Below are 15,359 nucleotides of genomic sequence, written 5' to 3'. Positions count from 1 at the left end.
AAGCTGGCAGAAACATCGACCCCCACATAGAAGTGGGTAAAGATACAGAGAAAGAAGAAGACTGATGCCTTTATCGGAGGCAATTACCAGCAAATGCCGAAATAACTCCCTCGAACGGAAGTTTCTCAGGACACTGGAAATGACGTTGGGGACTTTCTGAGAAATTGGCATTTAATTTTTGAATCTAGATATGAGCGATTTTGTCGTGAATATGAAATTAATAATATTCTAAGTCACTGAGAATCTTTCTGTAACTTTGTGATGATTTAAAACTAACTCCCTTCCATGTTGCTTCCTGGTAATTGTTAGACCGATTTCTTATTGTTGTAGCTGACATCATAAATTCTTATGCTGACAAGTTGTCGTTTTTTATTATTACAGTTTGTCTCAGTGTCCACACGTACTTCCCGTGTCCTCTCAATATGGAATTCTTAAACTAGTCAATTCCGTAATTATGGAACTCGAAGGCTTAAATCTAATAGTATGGTTACGCAAAATTGTACACACTGTACTCTACTGTTTAATTTACAGTGCATATAACAGCAACAATCCCTGGATATTATAGTACTCGATTGTGTCAGCTGGGGTCCTGTGGACAACAGACGAGTTGCAAGCCTAGACCAACTTACTTCCTCGTCTGTCATGCGACTCGTCCTCATTATTGTATATATTTTGTCACAGCAAATTCGACTCTAGGAAAAATGATGACTCGGTTATGGGAATAAGATATTCATACAATTCACAGAAAAGTTGAGCAAATCACACTGTACTCGTATTTACATTTCTTCAACGATTTTCGTATAATAACTTACTACTACAATATCAACGACTAGTAAATTTGGTTTCACACTGCCGATTTATGTCGAAAAATATCCTCCATTCCTTGCTAGCTGAGAGCGCCTCTGAATTCATTCCCAATGGCCCTGGCCATGATTGAAGATTCACTTCAGCGCGTTGATACCAGTCGCGGAAGGTGTTCCATAATTCAGGTCCAACTGTTTTTTCATAAAAGTTCACAACGTCTTCAGTATCGCCTGAAGCTAGATTACGGGCAGTTTTCCTTCGCCCGAAGAACCCCCAACAGGGAAACTTGCGTCTCATTAAGGCGGCGCGCCATGTTCCAGTCGTCACGTATTTTCTTTCCTCTTGGTGAGGTCCAGGGCGTGGGGATGGTGAATGTGGAGATTTGGCATGAAAGGTGGGTAGAACAGGGGCACGCTGCCGGACCCGTGGAGCAACGCAGAAGCACTCACGTCTGGCATCCAGGGCAACCTCCCCGCGTCTCCTACACCCCCCTCGACCCCTCCCCGTGCAACGGCTCCTTCTAAGGCCTCCTGGTACCACTGGTGCGATAACATAACTGGAGATATCGGAGGAGAGACGGGGCTGTTCAGGGCGAAGGGGGCATGAATGGACGGGTCTCCACGATGATACTGCGATGGAGGCTGGGGGCACGGCAAGCCGAATTGCGGCAGCGAGGTGGTACTGGTGAAAGGATACTGAGGGGAGTATCTCGCCAAGGGCAGGTGGGGAGGGCCGGGCATTCCAAGAGGCAAGATGAAGGACACAGCTGGGAGGGACTGGGTGCTGTGTGAACCAATCTCTTGGTGCAGGCGTCTGTCGAGTATTTCCCTGGAATTATGGTTAAATGATAATAGTCAGTATTATGTATTTGAATAAAAACAAATCGGCGCAGTAACGTTATATCACTTTACAGAATTTATTTCACACTATAGTAATGATGTCAAAATCACTTTAAATAGTTTCACTTAAGAAGTATATATATATGTGTGTGTGTGTTTGTGGTATATATATATATATATATATATATATATATATATATATATATATATATATATATATTTTATATATATATATATATATATATATATATATATATATATATATATATATATATATATATATATATATATATATTATATTGAAAGTAGGCTGCTAAGACTGATCTTTGGTCAAGAAAACCTGTTATGAGAAGTATGTTCTTATGAGTTTAAGGAACAAAACTAATAATTCTGCATAGCTCAAGGAATGGGAGGAGTTCCTCATTGGACGGGTCGATATCGTACTCGGCTAGCACTCTGCTAGGCCCGCGTTCGATTCTGCGGCCGGCCAATGAAGAATTAGAGGAATTTATTTCTGGTGATAGAAATTCATTTCTCAGTATAATGTGGTTCGGATTCCACAATAAGCCGTAGGTCCCGTTGGTAGGTAACCAGTTGGTTCCTAGCCACGTAAAATAAGTCTAATCCTTCGGGCCAGCCCTAGGAGAGCTGTTAAGCAGCTCAGTGGTCTGGTTAAACTAAGGTATACTTAACTTTTTTTTCAAGGAATGGGAAGACGAGGGGAACTAATATTGAAGGAGTCTGTGAAAACCAAAAGGTTCCTCTGTAGGTCACTTGTAGGTGGAGGGACTAGGTCACTTGTAGGTGGAGGGGCTAGGTCACTTGTAGGTGGAGGGACTAGGTCACTTGTAGGTGGAGGGACTAGGTCACTTGTGGGGTGGGGGACTAGGTCACTTGTGGGTGGGGGACTAGGTCACTTGTAGGTGGAGGGACTAGGTCACTTGTAGGTGGGGGGACTAGGTCACTTGTAGGTGGGGGGACTAGGTCACTTGTAGGTGGAGGGACTGGGCTGGGAAATGGTTTGGCAGCATGGGTAAAGTGGTGACAAATAAGGTGGAGAGAGAGAGAGAGAGAGAGAGAGAGAGAGAGAGAGAGAGAGAGAGAGAGAGAGAGAGAGAGAGAACTCACTTTTGCTTTGTTGTGTCCCTGAAACCTTTAGCAAACGGGTTGCTGTCGATCTTTAATCGCGTTATCTGTGGATGGAAATTTAGAGATGATATTTAAAAGCAGTATAGCTAAGAATATACATCAACAATAGTCCTAAAAGGCAGAGTGAACAAATTTTGCAACATTTGTATTTATACACATTTCGGTCTAACCAACACAAATTACACATGATATTTACTTTTGAATTAGATTCCCGCATAGAGACATGCACGTAAACACTTAAACTCGCAGAATTGCCATTCATTCACAAACAAAACGGCTCTTTGCCTTGCCTGCTGATTTTGATAAGCGGTAACCGTGATGAAGGTGGTTTCAGGAAAGCTAGCCGACTGTGCCTGGCTCGGGTTGATGAAAGATGGCAAATCGGCGTAGGTGGTGGATGGGTCTACCTCCTGGACCCAAATGCGAGGCTGGTATTTTTGCATCGAATGGAGAATGATCTGTGGAGAGAGGGAAATAATAAGCGACATTAAGCTGCAATGATGGCCCCTGTGGTCCAGTGGTACCAGCCTTGCCTCACCAGCTATAGACCAGAGTTCTTTCGCGGATAGTAGTGATAGAGAGGGCGTTTTGTTCGTTCCTCTGGTGACCTTAACTGGCTCTCTGTCTTTCTACAACCTATTAACCTCGTAACCAGATTTGCTAATGACTGGAGAGTAAATAACCTCGTCAGCCATCCTCACTAAGGACGCTATTGAAGCTATGTGGGCACGGGCATGGTTTAAGCTTCTCAGACCATGGGCACGGGCTAGTAATCTAAGAACGGCCCTTAGGTCAAAGGGGGAGAAGACGTAAGACGCAGTACACAGCTATCAATACGTGGCGGATGTGGGAAAACTATTTTTTTTTTTACTTGAATGTCCGTTAAGAGGAAAATTGATAGTAATGGATAGTTAATGATCTGCACTGAACTACTTTTATTTCTCCGATAAAGAATTCGTATCCCCGCAGTGCTAAAGGCTGCTAAGTTTGTTTTTTTTTTTTTTAATAGTTGAGTCAAGAAAATGTCCTTATGCCGCAGAATCATCACACCTTAATGAAAGCACGTCATCTGCAGCTCTTACGGTATGTATTGATCGCATTGCATCTGAGATCACAGACTTTGAACAAATATAAAATCTTAATGGTGACGGTAAGGGTGGCGAAATGGGTAACATTTTCTATTCATAGTTTCTCTCAAAATAAGAATTTTTCACATCTTTTGTGTTTACCTGTTATTGTCAAAATTATCTACAACTATTGTCTTTTTCGTTTTTGTTATAAAACAGAATCGTTAGACAGGTAGGAAATCAAACTTGACCCTGTCACACGACCCTACTGAGAGTGACCTTGACCAAAGTTTCAAAGCTACAGACGTTGTTACAAAAGAAATTTAAATTCAAGTGTTTTTTTTTTTCATGACTTTACTGGTACGCCTTTCACAATTTAAGAGCCACAGTCCTAGCCCTCTTAAATGAACGATAAGTTCTGAAAGTCGCTTGATAAAAGTGGCCCCTTGTCATCCCTTAGAATTAATTGCGATGCAGTTGTGAAAAAACAGCGAGAGCCGCTGTAAAGGTACCGCATCACTCTATAATTACTCATTTCATTCTTATCATCATTATTGTTGCATACCAGGGAACATCCGTCCTGAAACGGCAGTGTGTATTTGTCACGTCATTTTGTGTATTGCATCGTCTCTCTGTGGAAATCGTGCTTAAAGAAACGCAAGAAAGCAAAACAGAATAAAAAATATTTGTCAACTTGTGTCATAGCCGCCAACAGACCTGATAATAAAATCGATTAAGGTGAAATGGCAACCGACGGTCAGAGTCTCACCCAACAAACCCTGAATCGGCCAGGTACCTCTTCCCACTCCCTCAAAAGTCCCCCCCCAACCCCCCACCCCCGCTCAGGCGGTGCCTTTCATCTGTTAGCCTCGGTGATTACTGTGCTAGGGTCTAATTGCTTTGGTCGTTGAGTAGTGAGATATCGTTCACGACGATAAAATCGTACAAGACTCGAGATAGGAGGAACTGTTTTCGATTGTAAATGAAGTTTGGCGCCAGGTACATATTCTTTTAAGCTCAGTGTATGAAGCATTACTAACAAATATGTATATATATATATATATATATATATATATATATATATATATATATATATATATATATATATATATATATTATATATATATATAATTTTTTTTTTTTTAGGTGGAGTGGCTCCAGAAGGCGTTGGGCTCCCAGTTTCTAAAGAGTTGGATGTCTGTATACAACACTCATATCAAGCGTTTCATAATTTAATTTCTTGCAGCTATGCTTTATCCCGATATTTGCTAACCCTTAAATATTCGTAAAGGGCATATTCAACAAGATGGCCACCTTTATTCAGTATCAAGCATTTAAAGTGCGGAGGTGAAACAAAAACAGCGTTTACGGTACTTACTTTGTCAATGGAATATCATCAAGGAGAAGTAGAAATATAGATTTTTTCCCCGTGGAAAATGAGAAGTTTAGGCTACTTGTCACCGTTGCAAGCGGAAAGCTTGCAGTATGTATAACCGAGCCATTCTCTCGGTTCTAGTTGACGCAGGAATTATCCTCATTACTATTATTCGAAGTTTCCAGTGGCGTCATTTCAGATTTTTTCTTGGGGGGAGGAGAGCCAAAGTTTTAGAGCTTGTGGTATGGTTGGAGTGGCGAGTGAAGCGAGCCCTATCAGATGGGGGGTAGGGGGCGCTGTAAGCTCCCGAGAAATTTTTGGAGATTTGTGATCATTCTGGAACATTTTGAAGCCATATAAGAGCTGTATTGAGTTAATTAAGCAGCAAATAGGAGTGCCACAACCACCCAAAGATTATTATTATTATTATTATTATTATTATTATTATTATTATTATTATTATTATTATTATTATTATTATTATTAATTTCAAAGGCTAAGAGGAGAAACCAAATCTTGGAGGGGGCCATCAGTGTCTTGAGGGGCCAAGTGCCCCCACCCTCGCCACCCCCAAATGACGCCCCTGATTTAAGTTTCAAAGAATTATCTTCATCACTATTATTCAAAGTTTCAAAGAATTACCTTCATTGCTGTTATTCAAAGTTTCAAAGAATTACCTTCGTTACTGTTATTCAAAGTTTCAAAGAATTACCTTCGTTACTGTTATTCAAAGTTTCAAAGAATTACCTTCGTTACTGTTATTCAAAGTTTCAAAGAATTACCTTCGTTACTGTTATTCAAAGTTTCAAAGAATTACCTTCATTGCTGTTATTCAAAGTTTCAAAGAATTACCTTCGTTACTGTTATTCAAAGTTTCAAAGAATTACCTTCCTTACTGTTATTCAAAGTTTCAAAGAATTACCTTCCTTACTGTTATTCAAAGTTTCAAAGAAATACCTTCGTTACTGTTATTCAAAGTTTCAAAGAATTACCTTCGTTACTGTTATTCAAAGTTTCAAAGAAATACCTTCGTTACTGTTATTCAAAGTTTCAAAGAATTACCTTCGTTACTGTTATTCAGAGTTTCAAAGAATTACCTTCGTTACTGTTATTCAAAATCTGTGCTCATTTCAGGACCCGAACAAACGAAACAATGTCAAAAGTGCTGCGCAGTGTCCCACGACAAATCCTCAGGTGTCAGAGTATAAAAAAAAAAGGGAAAATGAGAACCTTCGGTGGATCGCAGATGAAAACGACCAAATTAACCAAGGTTAACAGTCAGCAAAAGAAAATGAAAACTCACGCATTTTAAAGCGGATGAGGAATGAGCCAAAAGAACGACTGCGAATAAACATTTCTCTGGAAATGTCACGTTCATTTTCTACTGATCGTTTCGTGCTGTGGACACTTACGGCGTGTTTATTCGGAGAAGCCTGAGACGAGTGACAGAGGTCAAAAGTCGTTCGGCTGGATGTTGAAAGGACTAAAAAAAAAAATGTGAATGAATTAGAATTCCCATCATTATCACTGAAATTGTTTATGGCGCCGTCATCTAAAAAGAGAGCCGTTTTCAGTATCCGAAAAAAAAAAATATTTATCTTCTTATCGTGGTGACCATGAGATAAGAGAAAAGCGTCTAGTGTTGCATAAACTGCTAATGATTTACCACTTCTCGATAGACGACGATGAATAAAAAAGGCCTCGATAAAAAATGTTGGTCGAATGCATAAAAGGTAGGTTTCGACTGGCGCGATAAAGCCGCCAGCGATACGAGAAAGTTTGGGGAACTGAACCTTGCGGCCACAGGATTTTTTTTCAGAATGCTTGAGATAATTTAGGGAGGTGCCTGAGAAGAGTTATTGTTCCATGAACTGCTTGTTTATCTGAAATCGTTAGCTTTATCGGTTGGCATTATCTCTAGACAGCAGCGTAAAGTGAGAGGTTGAAGTTACTTGTTCAGTAAATAGGATTTCGATAAGATCACGTAATTCAGTGCCTGCTTCGCCAAGTGCCGGGGGTGGGGGGGGTGCTTGGATGGAGCCTGAGTCGTCATTCGCCCCAAAGCTTTCTTGCGGGAGTGACAACCGCGCTCTATCCCACATTGTCGTTTAAAACTGAATAAAACCTATTCACGATGACACATACATACTTAATTCCAGTCATGACTGACACACACACACACATCGAAGGTTGTTTTCGTATCTGAGGTTTATCAAACAAAGGATTTTTTTTTTTCCAAGTTTTATCACGGTCTGAATGGCCACTAGTAGCAAGTGATTTTTATCTCCCTATCAGGTTTATAACAAGTAGGTCACCTTTGTACTAATTAGTCCGTGTGCGTTGGCGCGTTTTCGCTGAGGAAGCGAATCTGTCGCTGGCATTCCGAGAACAGTTTTGTAACCTTCATTTGTCTGTTTGCATCCCTTTTTTATATGATAGAAAATAGAGATCGAAATTGAATCTTCACACAAAGATCGTTGATTAAACCAGTTTGACTCTTGAGATAAGTGTTTTTGCTCAGTGAATCCCTGGCATTTTTCTGTCAGGGGAAAAAATATGCGATAGTGTTCTTTCACTCACAAACGAGACAACGTTCAGTATTTTCAAATCACAGCCATAATACTTACCCTGAGAGTCATATTTTTCAAGCAGTTGAACATTGTGTAACGAGTGTTTCAACTTCTAGTTTATCTGTGCTTGAAAAAGGGAAAAGTAGACAGACATTGAATGCTTTAAACCTTGATAATAACTTAAGGAAATCAGAACTGATGAGTCGGCCTGCCCGGCCAAGATCAGATCGACTGGCAGTCGGTGAATCTAACCCAAAGGCCAGGTTCAAATCCTGGCCGGGGCAGAAGCACTTATCAGTTATAATTCCCCTTGGGTGCAAGTTATTCTTAGTGTATATTGAATTCGAGATTCAGTGATATTTTTGGTTTTATGCATATGAGTATAATAAAGTCACTAGCGTATATATATATATATATGTATAAATTTCTAACTCACCACAGGACCGAACCCCGGTCTTTCGAATGGGAGTCCAGGTCATTAGCATTTCGGACACAAAGGTAACAAAAGGAATTGGAACCTGAGTACTAAGCACCTGAGGTTTTTCCAGGGCAGGCGACTGAGGCCTAACGTACCAGCGAATTTTACCAAACTCCCCGACGCACCAGCGCTCGAATTGCTAATATTTCATTCGACTTGACCCTTTCGCTGTGAGATATGACGGGAATGAACACACGGGAACGTGTTTCACAGAAATAAATTCGCTGGTATGTTAGGCCTGAGTCGCCTGCTCAGGAAAAACCTCAGGTGCGTAGTACTTAGGTTCCAACTGCTTTTATGACCTTTGTGTCCGAATTGCTAATGTCCTGGACTCCCACTCGAAAGACCGGGGTTGGGTCCGGTGGTGTCAGAAATTTATTTCTGTGAAGCATGTTTCCATGTGTACAGAACTTTTATGATTACTTTTTATGATTACCCTAGTTGTAAGGGATTGCCAGGTCATCGCGTAAAAGGGTATATTCTTTTGCAAATGTATTTCTGTTCTCGCTCTTGGACTTGAAACCATCGGTAAATTTTGCAATGCATTCATAGGAAGCAGTACGGTTACCTTTCTCTCTCTCTCTCTCTCTCTCTCTCTCTCTCTCTCTCTCTCTCCGAGTCGCGTATCATATTATCAGTAGTTGTGGAGGCTACAGGTGATAACGGGGCACCCGTGAAGTAACTAACATCTTGTCGAAAAATTTGGTAAGAGCGCGTCCGATAAGAGGCGAAGGTATCCGTGTATGTGCCTGTCAACCACTTCAGGTGCCACCTCTCTGTCGCCATCCTTCAGATAGACTGACGACACTGGGTCATTTTCGTCACATACTTGATGTTTTTTTAAAAAAAATTTCGTCATGAAATCTCGGTTTGATATCAGAATTCCCGTCTTTAGAAATTTTTTTCACTTAATGACAAGTTAGACATTTTTTGGATGGTTTTGCGTTCGTTTGTACAGTACTTCACGAACGAACGACCTAAGCCTGAGAAAGCCCACCTGTTGTTGTTCCTTTGTCACATACTTGATTGGGCTTAGCACTGATGAGGGCTGTGTTCCCATCCATTCATTTCATTTATTTGTTTATCCGTTTGATTATTTATTTCTTTTCTTTTTTTGTCGGAAGACTAAAATATCTCGAAATTTAAACTGTGAAGACATTTGTTGGCTCCTCTAGTGCATTTTGGTCCCCCTGATTTATGAATGCTTTTGCATTTTTATCTTTATTTTCATATTAGTAATGAAGGAGTTCGTAAGGTAACCTTTTGACAGGCTGAAGACAAACATCAGTCATAGTGAGAGAAAAGGCCTCCGTTTGAACACTATTCTTCTTCGTATAACGTGCTTTTATCCCATTTTTCATATGGGGTAAGCACGATGCCTTCTTTCGAAGGACTTTGATTTGGCGTTGGGGTAGGCCGTAGCCTCGATCGGCTGCCCTGCCTGACACCGCTTAGACCCCGGTAGCACATGTGTATGTATCGTGCCAAATCTCCAGCTCCCTTTCTCCCAGCAGCGAGGAGACGTGAGCGGTTTAGGCCGACAGTTCGAGACGTGTAAGGTGTCTGTTATGTTTTTAGAAGGTGTTGGAGTGGCTTTGTTTGTGTGTATGTTTATAGTCTGTAACACCCATTTGCTTTCAGCAAACCTATCCGTTGATTACATACATAATCCCGGGTGTCTACACGGATAGCAAAGTGTCCGCCGTCTGACCGGCCGGCTGCGGATTTGAACCCGCGACGCAGACCTCTTATGAAGTCCGAGTCAGCTGCTCTACCGACCGAGCCATCGAGGCTCCCTCCGTTTGAATACTGTAATAGATTATGTAAAGCTAAACACTAAAGGCCATAATTGGCACTAAGATTAATCATCCAGAACTCACCTGTCCTTTGGTCAGCCGGGTTTTATTGTTGGTAAGTTTTAACCTGTCAAAGGCAATCGAAGGAGCTGCCATCCATTGAGCCCCCGTGGATGGAGAATCTGGATGAATGTAAGGTGGATGATCACCCAGTGGCTCACCGGTCCCTGCTACCATCCAGCGGGAGCTGTAATGGGGAAAAGGATTTCAAAAGGATTTCGAAAGGATTTCAAAAGGATTTCGAAAGGGAATTTGAAATGGGGTCCTGTTGACTGAACACTGATTTCAGACAGATTTCAGGTGCCTTTGAATCTTCACAAAATTCATCGACCAAATGAAAAGTGTTCTTGAATCTTAGGACCTAAAAAATATAGGTTTTATTAGACATGCAGTAAAAATATGAGGTAAAGAATTCGACCAGCAATTCAAGTTATGAATGATATGCCGTTCTCTTAGCATAAAATGATACCTTGAAAGTGACAGGTGATAATATTTTACTTTATTCAATGGTGAGGACCTTATATACATTACAATTATGTGTATATATACATACTGTTTATATATAAATCTTGACCGGTTTCATCTTTCTACTCAAGACATCCCTGTCCACATACATGCGTACATACATGCATACATACATATACATACATATATGTATATATATATACACATATACACACACACACGTACATTCACTTTCCCCACATACAAAAATATGTATATGCAGACCTGAGTAAACGACCACAAAGGAAAATTAAGTGCTGAAATATTATTATCGCTTCAGTTTTACTGTAGCAATCCAGAACTTGCTCTTCGTTTGCCTACATTCATGTGCTGTCCGTACGGGAAACCTTCGGAAAGGTTGTAAGAAAATATCATTCACAGCTAAATTGAATTATGCGAGTGTTGGTTCAGCCTCAGAAAATCTGAAGCCTTAATACTTTGGGAGGCAGTTGTTAATTATGTGAGTGTTGGTACAGCCTCAGAAAATCTGAAGCCCTCATACTTTGGGAGGGATTTTGTGAAGACACTACACAATCCGAAAACAAGTCACTAACCTCGGATAAACGTAACGATATCTGCGAGTGTCGACGGCTATCATGTCGAGGTAAACCATGTAAGTTTTGTGAGGGTGGAGATCACGCAACCCCACTTTTACCACTGGAAACATCCTCCTGGAAGGGAAAGCAAAGAAGAATAATTTGAGACTTCATTAATGGACGACGACGAGCTGTTAGAAGGCCCGAGTTTTTTCAAAGACTGAAGAAGTAGACCAAGTTGTAAAGAGTGTAAGTTTGCAGTGACCGAAGTGATGTGATGGAAGGACTTGATTTCGAGGTGACGTCAGAGGGAGAGAAGGAAATGGATTCTGGAGTGCTGGAGTAAATATTTAGTAGTGCGTGAAGGTTTCTAGAGTACGAAGAACCGTAAGGACTGAAATTTTTTAAGAGAAAATAAATAGTGGAAAATGTGATACGGGGAAATAAGTGAGATTGAGCAAAGGAGAGAAAATATATGAAGACTAGATGACCGACTGTGAGGACTGAGGGTTCATTAGAAATACCTGTAAAGAATCATAAACAAAGTTTGTAGATGAGATGGAAGTTTTGATGAAATAGCGGGAACACAGGAGCTTAGTTTAATATTTAGATCAAAGATAAAATTGTCCTCAAATTTTTTCTTATCTTCTTTCACTATTCACAATTTACTCCTCAGAGTGGTATTCACTAATGTTTATTACAAATTGGCCATACGAAAGACTCCACAATCTTTGTTTCATTTTACTCATTAAGGTTAGTCGTGTTTACAAACCCCCACCACCACCACCACCACCACCACCACCACCACCACCACCACCACCACCACCACCACCACACACCCTAACGAGAGACCCGAATCTAATATAAGGGAAACATTCTTTGGGCCCTTTTCATAACAGATGTACGTGACCGTGTTGACCTAAGCAATGACTTATACACTTAGTGGTCAGTCGACTGTGGTGGGTCACAGAACAAAAATTGGTATGGAACTCGCAACACTCATCTAAAAACAGACTTCTTCAGAACTGGAAGGTTAACGCTTGCTGGAGCCACCCCTCCATAGTTAAAAAAAAAGGCGTCATATAATATAAATAATTATATATATATATATATATATAAATTATGATACAAAAATACGTCCTACTATATATTTTTAATAGCTTCATTCACTTACCTTCCGTTTTTCGTTATTATCATTTCGGTTCCGAGATCGTTGAACTTTGACCAGAGGTCAGTTTGCAGGAGTTGGATTGTGATACTGGAGCAACTCAGACCCAGACTGACCTCGTTGTTGACTGAATGGTCGCCGCCGCCCCTATCCACATTCACGGGTGGAGCTTGAGAAAGCCCCTAAAGAAATTGCATGGAAAACATAAATTTATTAAACACTTGGGCAGTCACTTGTCCGCATGAAATATTCGCAACACCTGTTATTTCCCAAAGGGACATATAAGGTAATTAGCTTTGCTTGAATAGCTTACAGGAGAGAGAGAGAGAGAGAGAGAGAGAGAGAGAGAGAGAGAGAGAGAGAGAGAGAGAGAGAGAGAGAGAGAACTGAAAACTGAATATTTCACCGACATGGCAATCGAATGCTGTCCTGAAAATTGCCAACGCTAAAACAATGAAACGTGTACTTAGAAAGAACTCTCCCGACGTACCAAAGGGTGTGTATATAAAATTCCATGGATGTCTTGTGATAACTTCTATGTTGGTCAGGCTGGTAAGATATGCACAGGCGAACAGCGAAATTTGTTTACATGTCAGTGGGACAAAACTGAGATCGTATTCTAAAATATCATTACTTTCTTCATGAAAGAAGGTCAAGGCATGTATAAACTTGACCTTGTAATTTCAAGAGAAATTTGTAAAATGTTTAAATTTTAAGGAAGGCAGTAGGTATGCACGGAAAAAGGATTATTATACTTGCAAACACCTTGACTCCTGTCAGGTGTGAATTCGTAGTCTCAAACGTTTGTGTATATTCGTCCGTACAGTCTCTATTAACTGTATCAGTTCTTCGTCAATGGCTTGGAAAAAGAGCTGAAACCGGTCAGGATCTAAACCCAATCTCTCATTTTTTCACATGTGGTGATGTGTGATAAACGAATATAAATATATACTGTATATATATATATATATATATATATATATATATATATATATATATATATATATATATATTATATGTATATATACATATATTTTGTGGATGTGTATGTATATATACATACATACATACATACGTACATGACAGTCTTCATATTTCCGCTCTGAATTGAACTCCATTGACGGACGACTACTAACCTGCCAATCGTTATTCGCAGAAGTAGTCGTTGGAATACCCCGTGCATAATAAGGAGGTGACAGCGACAGGGCATCACAATCCCCGGAGGAACAGGAAGGGAGATCCCTCGGACTCGGAGCTCCCATGGGCGAGTACGGAGGCGAAGTGATGGCCGGGTGGTTCATAGCCAAGGGGTGCGAAGGTGAACTGCAAACGTCTAAGGGATCTGCCGAACACATGAAATAATGTAATGCTATTATGTTCCTTTTGTTAATAAAATTGCTATGCCTCTCTCTCTCTCTCTCTCTCTCTCTCTCTCTCTCTCTCTCTCTCTCTCTGTCTAACACACACTCACAAAAACGCTTTCAGCTGACGTAATAGTTAACATTTCGCTCGACTGCTCCTAATGTTATCTAACTAGACTGGAATTGCCAGTGTAAAACGATGGCAGTTTCCCATTGCTTGGGCTTATTTCAGACGTACTAACCGGCACAGTTTTCAACATCCAGCAGCTCCTCCTCTCCATCGAGTGCGTCTTTAGCATCGTCGCCAGCGTAGGTCTCGTGGCGGCCAAACGAGCAGGGTCTCAACGGCGACAGCACGGGGTTTCTGTCGTGTACCAGCGGAGGTTCGACGTCCAGGGTCGGTTCCGTAGTCCCTCGATTGTTGTCCTGGAATGCGTTCCCGCCATGATTGTGTTTTACCCTGCCTTGCTTCTTCCGTTTGTTTTTGGCCGAGCGAGCAGTTGACTGCGGAGATTCTCTAGCTCTGTCGGTGGCCGGGTTGAGGAGAGCCTTCACGCTGAAGGCGGCCGCGCGTGAGCTTAGCATCCGAGGTTTTGTCTTTTGGGCTCTGGTGGAATCTGTTGATATCTCAGGATATCACGGTCTCGGGGGTTATCTACCCTTTAACGGACTAATGCGGCGTTATGGTACAATATTCATTCAGGTACTCTTATATGTTGTCAGGAGAAGAATGTTCTTCCTCACATTGTCGTTTCTTGCAGAAGAATTTGGTCTGTTAGAAAATCGGACTGTACACTGTATTCACTAGGAATATCGAGGAATAATAAGCATGAACTTTACTTTTGCGGTATACGGTTTCCTTTCAAATCAGCACGCAGTCTAGCACAGAGGTGATCGAGTAGCTAGGATATAACACTGGAAATCTCAAGTCTGGGATATTTCCACGAGACAGTTGTATCCTGCTCCGTGTTTCCTGCTGGCCTGGTCTCGAAGCGAGAGCAGATGATACTCTGTATAATCTTTAAAGACTACTATCGCTATTTTAGCAGAGGATGTACACCGCCAGATAACAGTTGTCACTAACCTCCCAAGCCTTTCTTAGGCTTATCGTGACCTGGGCACCCTTATTGAGAGCTCCGACGACGAGGATGCTTGTCGGTGATGGAAGCCCCAAAAACTGTCAGCTTTCTAGATTATCCTAACTGCAAGGACAAACATTTCAAGTCCGGCCCGATAGACGGGACGTGATCCCCTCTGATGATTGCTTCGAAGGACAAACGCACGCGCGCGAGTCGGGTGATGGTTACTTCCTCTCGCGTTCGCGAATGAAATTCGATGCCCCGTACCTATCCAGCCGTCAGCATTCCGAACACATAACAACTCTTGTCTGACTTATCTGTCAGGAGTCCTCTCAGAGATAATTGTTGTATATTTGTGAAGTAGCGTGAATGATAACGTGGCCCTTGAGATTTCGAGAACTTTTTTTCTCCTCTTTGATAGCTCTGGCGATTGGGTGGGTTACGTGCAGATCACGCTGCCACTTCGTGGGAGCTTTCATTATTCGTAGTAATGGGAATAGGAACTCTGTGCAGAGCTCCCTCTTTGCCTTTCGCAAGATTGGTGAGTCTGCGGAAAGTCTCTTGTGACATGAA

General features: G+C 41.3%; 1 protein-coding gene across 1 annotated transcript; it reads right to left on the bottom strand.

The window, feature by feature from the left end:
• Positions 1-716: 716 nt before the first annotated feature.
• LOC136825633 (uncharacterized) lies at positions 717-15,086 on the bottom strand. The gene is made up of 8 exons (XM_067082251.1): positions 13,950-15,086; positions 13,483-13,688; positions 12,353-12,528; positions 11,197-11,313; positions 10,163-10,325; positions 3,083-3,250; positions 2,772-2,836; positions 717-1,632 (listed from the first exon to the last, which is right to left on the bottom strand). The coding sequence occupies exons 1-8, from the start codon at positions 14,290-14,292 to the stop codon at positions 1,128-1,130; spliced, it is 1,743 nt and encodes a 580-aa protein (XP_066938352.1). The 5' UTR covers positions 14,293-15,086; the 3' UTR covers positions 717-1,127.
• Between the last annotated feature and the right edge of the window lie 273 nt (positions 15,087-15,359).

The sequence above is a fragment of the Macrobrachium rosenbergii genome, chromosome 39 (genome assembly GCF_040412425.1).
Source record: "Macrobrachium rosenbergii isolate ZJJX-2024 chromosome 39, ASM4041242v1, whole genome shotgun sequence".
NCBI classification, from domain to species: domain Eukaryota; kingdom Metazoa; phylum Arthropoda; class Malacostraca; order Decapoda; family Palaemonidae; genus Macrobrachium; species Macrobrachium rosenbergii.
This window is presented reverse-complemented; position numbering and strand designations above follow the sequence as displayed.

What these genes read in the sequence shown, in the direction of transcription:
- LOC136825633 (XM_067082251.1), bottom strand. Translation starts at nt 14,292, where the DNA reads ATGCTAAGCTCACGCGCGGCCGCCTTCAGCGTGAAGGCTCTCCTCAAC. An exon ending in GGATGTTGAAAACTGTGCCG is followed by an intron (nt 13,689 to 13,949) that starts GTTAGTACGTCT and finishes TGTGTTCGGCAG; the next exon opens with ATCCCTTAGACGTTTGCAGT. An exon ending in CTGCGAATAACGATTGGCAG is followed by an intron (nt 12,529 to 13,482) that starts GTTAGTAGTCGT and finishes CAATTTCTTTAG; the next exon opens with GGGCTTTCTCAAGCTCCACC.